This window comes from Notothenia rossii (assembly GCF_949606895.1).
Source record: "Notothenia rossii genome assembly, chromosome: 11".
NCBI classification, from domain to species: domain Eukaryota; kingdom Metazoa; phylum Chordata; class Actinopteri; order Perciformes; family Nototheniidae; genus Notothenia; species Notothenia rossii.
Window position 1 is genome coordinate 39,138,628 of NC_136910.1, and position 9,277 is coordinate 39,147,904.

The window sequence follows — 9,277 nt, forward strand, 5'->3', positions numbered from 1 at the left end:
TCAACTGAAGATGTGTTGATCCGCTGGATTCAACGCATACTATGTTTAGTTTTACCTGCAAGGCAGACAAGTGTCAGGTTATAATCCGATTAAGGTGAGGTGACATTTACATAATTTGGCATCATTGTAATTTTATAATCAGCACTGTCGACGGATTTGAGCTACCTGATTTATGTTGGTTTAAACTCCACCCTCACTCAATTATTCAATTGAAATAGCTTTCTTAGCATGAGCAAAAACAGGTTGCCAAAGAGGATTACAGGAGAGTCTAATCTAATCTCAAATACATGTGTCACTTTAAAAAAAGATTATATTATACTGATGCAGTCTTTTCTACACAATACAATTTGATATAGTACCCTACAATTAAATGCAGCATTTAATATTATAGAAATCCCTTGTTTCAAATTGCTCCTTTTGCATTAACATAATGGTATTTTCAAAGCACTGTGCAATTACAACAGACATCTATACATACTATAGATATACTGTATATTCTAAAAAATAAAAAAAAATTCAACCAAACAACTCACGTGAGTTTTCTTTAAGTTACTTTGCAATTCAATGCAACACCTCGTAATATGACAGGGCTTGAAATGATTAATTGCATACTCTCTCTCTTTGGCTCAACACATGCTTGTTCATCCCTGTCACGACCACGCATCTGGTTGTGCGGTAGGGGGAGGGGGGGTGCACGGTGTCTGTGAGTCGGTGGAAGCCTCGCCTGTCTTATAAAAGCCTCTCCGGTCGCAGAGCGCCTCAGATCCTCCGCCCAGGTGCGCCTTGCAGACAGACAGAGATGCGGGTTATGGAGCGCACCTTCCGAGAGCAGCTCTTCTTCCTGGTGTTGAGCCTGTCTGTCCTCAAGGGAGACACCAGATACATCGAGGTAAGTGCTCCAAACTTTTGGGTGATTTCACGTCTGTACAGATTCACATCGAGGATATCGTTTCACTTTGTGTGAACACTTTCCCCCCTCCCCCTCTGCAGAACAACGAGATTTCAAAAGATGAATTATTTTCATTTTTCAACTCGGAGCTCAAGAGAGAAACACCTGAGGAATTCATTTACCGTCGACCCTTAAGTAAGTCAATTTAAATCTATGTTTTTTGTTGTGCCTATATCTGAGGGTTATATTAATGTGTGTGCAGTATGAGCAAGATATAATCACATGCTTGCATTTTTCATCTTACATTTAATGTCTTTATAATTGTTTTAATTGTCAGTTTTGAACAGAACAGACTACTCCCTTTTCTTTCAAGTTTAGTTTTCAGTTTGTTTTATAGCTAGGCTATAAGGACATGTACATGCACATAAATAAATAATTGCAATTAAATGCAATCTCTTGATATACTGAAAAAAACATTTTCTTCCTGCTGTTTTCTAGTGGTTCTGTCAGTGGCATGAACATGTATTTTAATATTGCAAACTGATGTCTCTGTCTCAGGGTGTCTGGACATGGTGGCAGTGGAGGGTCAGTTCACCTTCACAGCAGAGCGTCCTCAGCTCAGCTGCGCTGTTTTCTTCATGGCTGAGCCCAACGAAGTGATCAGTGTGGATTATGAGAATGTTGACATCGACTGCAGGGCAGGGGACTTCATCACGGTAAACAAACAACTTCCCACAAATAATCCAATTACCCAAATCCTCTTATTTGTTAAAAAAACAATACAATCATGTGTAAAACAGAATAGTTCTTGGAAAAAAAGATATAGCTGTTACATGGAAACATTTCCTTACATCTATCTATAATGATGTTTATATTCAGTCATCACTGGTTTTATTTGCACATCAGGCAAAATAGGGAATATAACAAATGCAACAAAAACAATATAACTCATAAAAGATAGAGGATAGCTAGTTAAAAATCAACACTTGAAATTAGATTCTGCCAGAAATGCAGAGCTATATTATTATTATATCTTTAAATTACCTTGGGAATATCAGTGATAAACATGAATGTTTTTAGCCCTAATGTAAAAATATTTGTTTGTTTATGTAGAGCCTGCTGTGTTAGTTGTCATGCTTCCAGACGGGGGTCAGTGAACCTGCTTGACTAAGCTTCGAAACACTTCCTGATTAGAGAAAAAGCTCCTTTACCATAAGGCAATTGTGCATAACCTGCTCACTCACAAAGCACGCTGATACTCTCCGCATGCCAACGTTCTCATGATAGTCCAGTGAGTGAAAACAATAATTGCATTAGAATGTGAATCAGGGTGTCCTCGAGGTCTTAAAAAGTGTCAAAAGTTGATAAATCAATTTAGCGAAAATTAAGGCTATTAAAAAGTATCAAACGGCATTTTCCAAGGTATTATATTTTGTAGCTTGTTTTCAATAAGTGTATAAATTGTCCAAAGAGGTTGTATTCTAAATTGTGCCTGAATGTAATCATTGTGTAGGTGTGTAGTGTGATTCTGTGTAGTTTATTTATGGCAGGGGTGAGGAACCTTTTTCTTCTCAAGGGCCATTTCAATTTTTTTCAACATCCTCCGAGGGCCGTACCAATTATTGACCTCTGCTTAAAAATACTAAAATCACAGCCCATTCATTTTGCCTTTCTTTCATGCTATGCAAAGAAAAAGCAACCTCTTAATCCAGATATCTTACCATGACTCGTGCATGCATTCACGTGTGCGGTGTGGCATGACCACCAAAACAGAAAGTATATCATGGACTCAAGATATGTGCAAATGTATTTAGTTTACTATCCATATGGACATGATTTAAGTGGGGGGGGACCTAACCTCCTCCAGGGGGGTCCGGGGGCATGCTGTTAAAAGCATCAATCTGGTGCACTTTGAGAGCAAAATTAGGAGATCTATGGATACATCTCTCAACATCCATATGAAACAGAACTGTAAGCAGATTTATTTTTCTTTATGGATATCTTACAAATCACTCTCCTCTCAAACTGTGTTCTTGTTTATTAATAACAACTTTTATTTACTGTCATATAGTATTTTATACCTGTTTACTTTATTCTCTTGTTTTTTTATAACTATAATGATCATATAAAGATGTGCCTTAAACTCACTTGTTGGAGAAAAAGCTTCTTATATTCGTTAGCATAGCTAGCTAACCAGATGCTAATAACAACAAAGTTATTGACTGTATGATCAGTATGACAGATGAACAGATCAACACTGGGCTTACAACTAAAGACACATCCACGAAAAAACTGCGGCATGTGTACGGCTCCTTATGGGTACTGCAATTTTTGGAAGTGCTGAAGCGACGTTCTGATGCTCTCCATCGCCAATGTAACCGGTTACAATTCGAAGTGGCGAATGTATGGAAAGGGTCTTAAAAAAGGTCTTAAAAGGTATTACATTTGACTTCAGGATTCCTGCATATACCCTGTGACCAAATGATACACAACCCTGCTGAAACCACCTGTGACTGTATCTGAATACTCTCCTCTTGTTCATGTGTCCCATGAAGGTGTTTGACGGCTGGGTGATGAAGGGAGAGAAGTTCCCCAGCTCCCAGGATCACCCTCTGCCTCTGTACGAGCGCTATGTGGATTACTGTGAATCTGGATCTCTGAGGAAAAGCGTGCGCTCCTCTCAGAACGTGGCCATGGTCTTCTTCCGCATTCACAACGCCGGCAGCAGCTACACCCTAACAGTCAGGAAACACATCAATCCTTTCCGTAAGTAGTCACATGCATAAGCAAAATGCATAGAAAAGACATACAAAAGTGCTTTCAGTCATCAATTGAACCAACAAGGGATAGTTTGCCATCAATACATTTCTGGATTAGGAACATGATCACACATGGCTGTCTTACAAGGAAATATGTACCTCCAAATGTTTTGATTTCTCTATCAAACTAAAATCCCTTCTACCCATGCTTTCATGATAGATATATCTTGAAGCTGCAGCTTTATATTTAGTGTTACCAACCAATATAAATACTTAGAAATACAGTTTTCATCTTGTAAATATGAGTTTTGTTATTTTTCTTCTACCGGAAAGGTTGCTCATTACCAAAACCTTTCCTTTTTGTCAATATTTCCATTTATTTGTAATGAACTGTGTGCATTTCTGTGTATGTTGTACCTGCTTCACATTGGGAATCAGGAAAATCCTTGTATCGTCCTTCCCTTTGCCACTTCTTCTTCTCCCTGCAGCCTGTAATGTCATCTCCCAGTCACCAGAGGGCAGTTACACTATGGTGATCCCGCAGCAGCACAGAAACTGCAGCTTCTCCATCATTTATCCTGTGGCCATCGACGTCTCCGAGTTCAGCCTGGGGCACTACAACAACTTTCCTAAGGTAAAAAAACACATCAAACATTGATTTCTGAACAACATCCACTTTAAGATTTATTTTGATTATTTTCCTTACCTTATTTTTCCCAAAGTGTTGGCACTCCTCCAGCACCTTCAAAAGAGCTTACTTAAAATGTGTTCAGGATGTTCAAAGCAGCCACAACAGCACTCTGTCTGTCCTGAAACAAAGCCTCTCTTGCTTAGTATTACTCATTTTCAGTAGAAGGTTTGTTAAATAATTCATTGGCAGTAGATAAGAGGACACAAACAGTTGTTTCCAGTTTCAAATGCACATGCTTTGTAAACCCAGCCATCAATCTGCTCTCTTACACTTCTTACGAAGTTCAAGGACATTCATCTTCTTTGTATTTTTCTGTTGACGAAGTTACTGTTCATTTTGTTGAGGAAGTACAAATATTGGATCGAGGAGGGATTTAAGAAGCAAAAACAACACCATATCTTACATCATAAAAACACAAACACTGCTCAGCTGCAGGAAAGTTGCAACTGAGACGAGACACACCAACTCAAGTATGCCGAGAAATACGAAGAGCGTAAAATTGCTGCAATCACCTTAATATAAATTGTTTAAACTCTTCTCACAAGAGCTTGACCTTGTTCCTTTATGGATAAAAGTGCTCCAGCTGTATGTCATTGGAATATGGTTTTAAAGCAGTCTTATACATGTTCATTAATTGAATGGGAATGGTGTTGGCCACTTACATTAAAACCCTATATTGGTTTCCACAGAGGGCCATGCCTGGGTGTGCAGAATCAGGGGATTTCGTGCAGCTGCTGGGAGGAAGTGGCATCGACACATCGAAGCTGCTGCCCATCACAGACCTCTGCATCTCCTTCACTGGACCCAGTGAGTACACACTGATCTCCTCTCATGATACCAAACTGGTTGAACTGAGGCTAAACTAATCTGTTGCTGTGCCCTGCAGCCCACATGAAGATCGGCTGTGATAACACCGTGGTGAGGATGGTGTCCAGCGGGAACTACGTCAGCAGAGTGTCCTTCAGCTACAGAGTACTGGACAGCCAGGAGCTGCAGACCATCAAACTCAACAACGTGGAGGATTTCTGTTTCAACAACTGATCCCTGCAGGACCACAAAGTGACAAATGTATCATTTGACCGCAAACATTTTATCCCAATTATTTTATCAATAAAACAAGACATCCACCTCAGTCAGTCTCTCTGATTGGACAACATTGCCTGAATCCAGAGATATTAACAGGAAAGTGAATAATAATTTAAACAAACACAGTAATATAGACTACCACATTTGCTGGACTTCAGTTTTTGTTTTTATTCTTTCAGATTTAGCTTGAAGAAGTGTCCTTTTGCTTTCATTTTTGCTTTTTGTACAATTGTGGGTATTTATCATGTTTTACTGTTATGTATTGTTGTAATGTTACACATGGTCAACATTCTGTACAACATCTGTTGAACATCTGTTCATTTCTGTATCATTTTGTCACATCCTGCCAATGATGATGCAGAGGGCATTTCAATGTTCAATATAATAAATACAAGTGTCCATTGCCATTGTAAAGTTACATTTGTATAAAATCTTTTTGTAATAAAATTATACTGCATGACAAAGCAATCAAATATGTTTCCTGTCTCAAAGTGTGCCGCAGTGAGAAACAAAGCAATGCACAACTTACAAAATCGAAAGTATTACGACATAATATTAATAGCAAGAACGGAATTTATATTTATATATATTGTTAAAAAAGTATAATTCTCCACTCTGGGAAAGCTTTATGTTTGTGTAATTGAGATACGTTTCATAATAATATTATTTCTAAAGACAGAACAGACAAATGAAAATGAACATCAAAATCATTTTACGATCTCATCCATTTACCACATTTTTGGATATATATTATATTCACTTATATTTAGATACAGGACAATCACCCTCTTCTGGCTGGTGGTGTTCAAAGGAAATTCCTGCAATATTCCTATTTTTTCTGATAATTGCGCAATGAAATTACTTTCAATAAAGTAGTTTTTAGTGGAGAGCCCTAGGTGTTCATTTCTCCACCTGTCAAGTTAGGACTGCTTCTGCTCTGTTCAGGATTGCACAACAAATTACATGAACTTTAAAGGCACCTTTTTTGGTATTTTTGAAACATCTAAGTTAAAAAGACAAGGTTTTAACAAAGATGTCAGTTTGTGTTATAAGTCCATCTGGGCCTTCTAACCATTTCTGCTACTGACAACCAAAACATGGCTGTGAATTGGAGCTCTATGCACTACTTACAACATTGATGGTAATGGTGTGGCTTTAGGAAATACATTGTTGGTCCCTCATTGTGGTCCACACCCAAATATCTTATCTATTGGATGGATTGTCATAACGTTTTGTACAGATATTCATGGTTCCCAGAGGATGAATCCTAGTGTCTTTGGTGATTCTTCGACTTCTTTTCTATTATCACCTGCAGTTTAAACTTGCACAATATTTATTTTCTTTTTCAAATACAAGCAAAACTATTGACATTCCTATCAGCCCTGGCTCTACTTTGTGTAAACGTGCTAATTAACAAATGTTGGCATGCTAAAAAGCTAAAGAGAGAATGCAAACATGGTAACCATTACAAATACAAAGAAATAGAACAATTTCCCAAATTGGGATCAATAAAGTTCTATCTTATCTCTTATCTTAAAACCACTAAATAGCATTGTGTGCTCTTGTCAGGGCCGTCCCTGGCCAACATGAGGCCCCACGCAAAGTTATATGATGAGACCCTCTGTTTCGCAAGCGTCGAAAGGGGGGCGGGGGGTGCTAATGGAGCCTCGCAGCGGCGACACCGTGCCGCTCGGCGCCACACTAATTGCGCCGCAGAAGCGCATAAGTGCGCCGCATTTTCGGCTCAGTTGAGGCACCCTCCGCAAGGTGAGGCCGGCACGCAGTCTGCATGATCGGCCTGTAGGGAGGGACGGCTGTTGTAGCATTTAGCTCAAAGCACTGATATTCAAAATGACTGTGAACTCTTTTACTTGTGGGTTAGCAATAATATACAAATAAACATCCATTCACTATTAATGCACATTCCATATATTTCACAATTTGCTCATGTCTCGAACAACCAAGAGACCTTTCAGGTTATCATGGAGCACGTGCCCCTCCCCCCCTCCCCCCTTCACGTATTTTATGACTATTACTGGCATATAAGCGCCCCTCAATGTCACCACAGAGAAAGCAGCAGGCGATATCTCGGAAATGATGGCTTCAATGGAACAAACCAATGGGGCAAGCAGTGATTAAAGGCCTTCAGGTGTATTATCATCGACACACACCTGCAGCCACAGCTGGTGATGAACGGGTGTGTGACGACGTCCGACTGCGGAAATCCACGTGTGTATCCACATACTGTAAGGATAAGCACCAACAACAATGTCTTTGTCAGTCTCTCTAGGTATGTCCAAGCCCATGTCCTAGAAATAAAAAGACAAAATAACATTTTCTGAATTGATTTTCAGCAGGACAACATCATTTGTCTGTTCACATGTTCAGTTTTTTTTAATGGGAAAATGCTTTGGTAAAGGCCTAGGAAAATACTAAATAGATATACCAGGCTTTGGATATACTACAATAACTGTTTGTAGGATCATTTCAGTGTTGTTTTTAGTCTTTCACTTAGATTTTTTGACAATTAGAAAATTATAATATCACAAGCCTTATCCTCTAAAACATTCTTCAAGTTTATATAGTTCTATATTTCATACATTTCAACCTTTGTACATTTTATTTATTTGAATGTACATCAAAAGAATGGGCTAATTTAGTGGAATATCTGTTGTTCCACGTCACTCAGGCAGCTCCACGACGAACAAGCCTGCTGAATACACCAATGAATAAGTTAAAAAAAACATTTTATTTTTTAGATATTTTATACAGATAATGAATATGTTTTTCTTTACATTATAAGTAGAGGCCGGTTCCCACACTGTACATCAGTCACCTTTATGTCATATACTACAAAACTGTTGAAACGTATCCGCATGTTTTCGACTGACAGGCTTACTGTGATGATGACGGTTTGATTGAAAACCTTTCTTACTCCAAAGATTGAGAAAATCAAGCGTGACATTTGAGTCTGACCTTTGAAAAAGGCTTAATTATCAATACTTTGTCAATCGCTCAGCAGGGGCTTAAAGCGGATGCAGACACTCAATATTTTGAGAGCCATGCCTCTCATAACATCATACCTTCATACTCATGAATTCTTCAGCAGAACTTAAATCGGTGCATATTTAAGAAAAGTTATTATAATGTTTGTCTAGGTTTTTTTTGTTTTGTTTAGAATGTTTATTTTCCATTTGCTAATACATTTCTGGATTATTAACTTACTGATTAGTGGCTGGCATTGCTGATTTCTTAAAGAACATTTATTTTTGGTGATGCCTTTTATGTCACGGTTTGTGAAACAAGCAGGACCCAAATGCAGATTTAAACTGAAACTTCCTTTATTTCAAGGCTATGATATATATGTACAATGACAAACAGAACACTCACCGCAGAACTAGTCAGGGAACAAGACGAACCGACCAAGACAGACAGACAACCCAGAACTTAAATACACACAAGACTCAATCACACAACAAGAAACAGGTGAGGAGGGAGGAGAAAACACAGGGGCCACAGGTGAACGTAATCAGACCATTAGACACACCAGGGAAACTAATGACAAGAGGAAAACACAGGGAAAAGGACCAGACAATAACCCAAAGGAAAACATGACATGGAAAACAGCAAAAACACCCAAACCTACAAAACTATAAACGTGACATAACATGAGAATCGTGACATAACCCCCCCCTCAAGGGACGGATTGCAGACGTCCCAAAAAAACAAACATCCAGCAGGGTGGGTGGAGGGGGTCTGGAGGACGGGTCTCGGGCGAACGGCCCGGGGGCAAGGCAGAGTTCAAAAAAGGGGAATTCGGGCGGACGGCCCGGGGGCAAGGCAGAGTTCAAA

At 39.0% G+C, this 9,277-nt stretch overlaps 1 protein-coding gene across 1 annotated transcript; it reads left to right on the forward strand.

Annotated features, from left to right (window-relative positions):
- Positions 1-420: 420 nt before the first annotated feature.
- Positions 421-5,930, forward strand: crhbp (corticotropin releasing hormone binding protein). The gene is made up of 7 exons (XM_079659658.1): positions 421-889; positions 991-1,084; positions 1,448-1,605; positions 3,445-3,655; positions 4,137-4,282; positions 5,029-5,146; positions 5,226-5,930. Exons 1-7 carry the CDS (start codon positions 800-802, stop codon positions 5,378-5,380), a joined length of 972 nt encoding a protein of 323 aa, XP_079515784.1. The 5' UTR covers positions 421-799; the 3' UTR covers positions 5,381-5,930.
- The last annotated feature ends 3,347 nt before the right edge of the window (positions 5,931-9,277 follow it).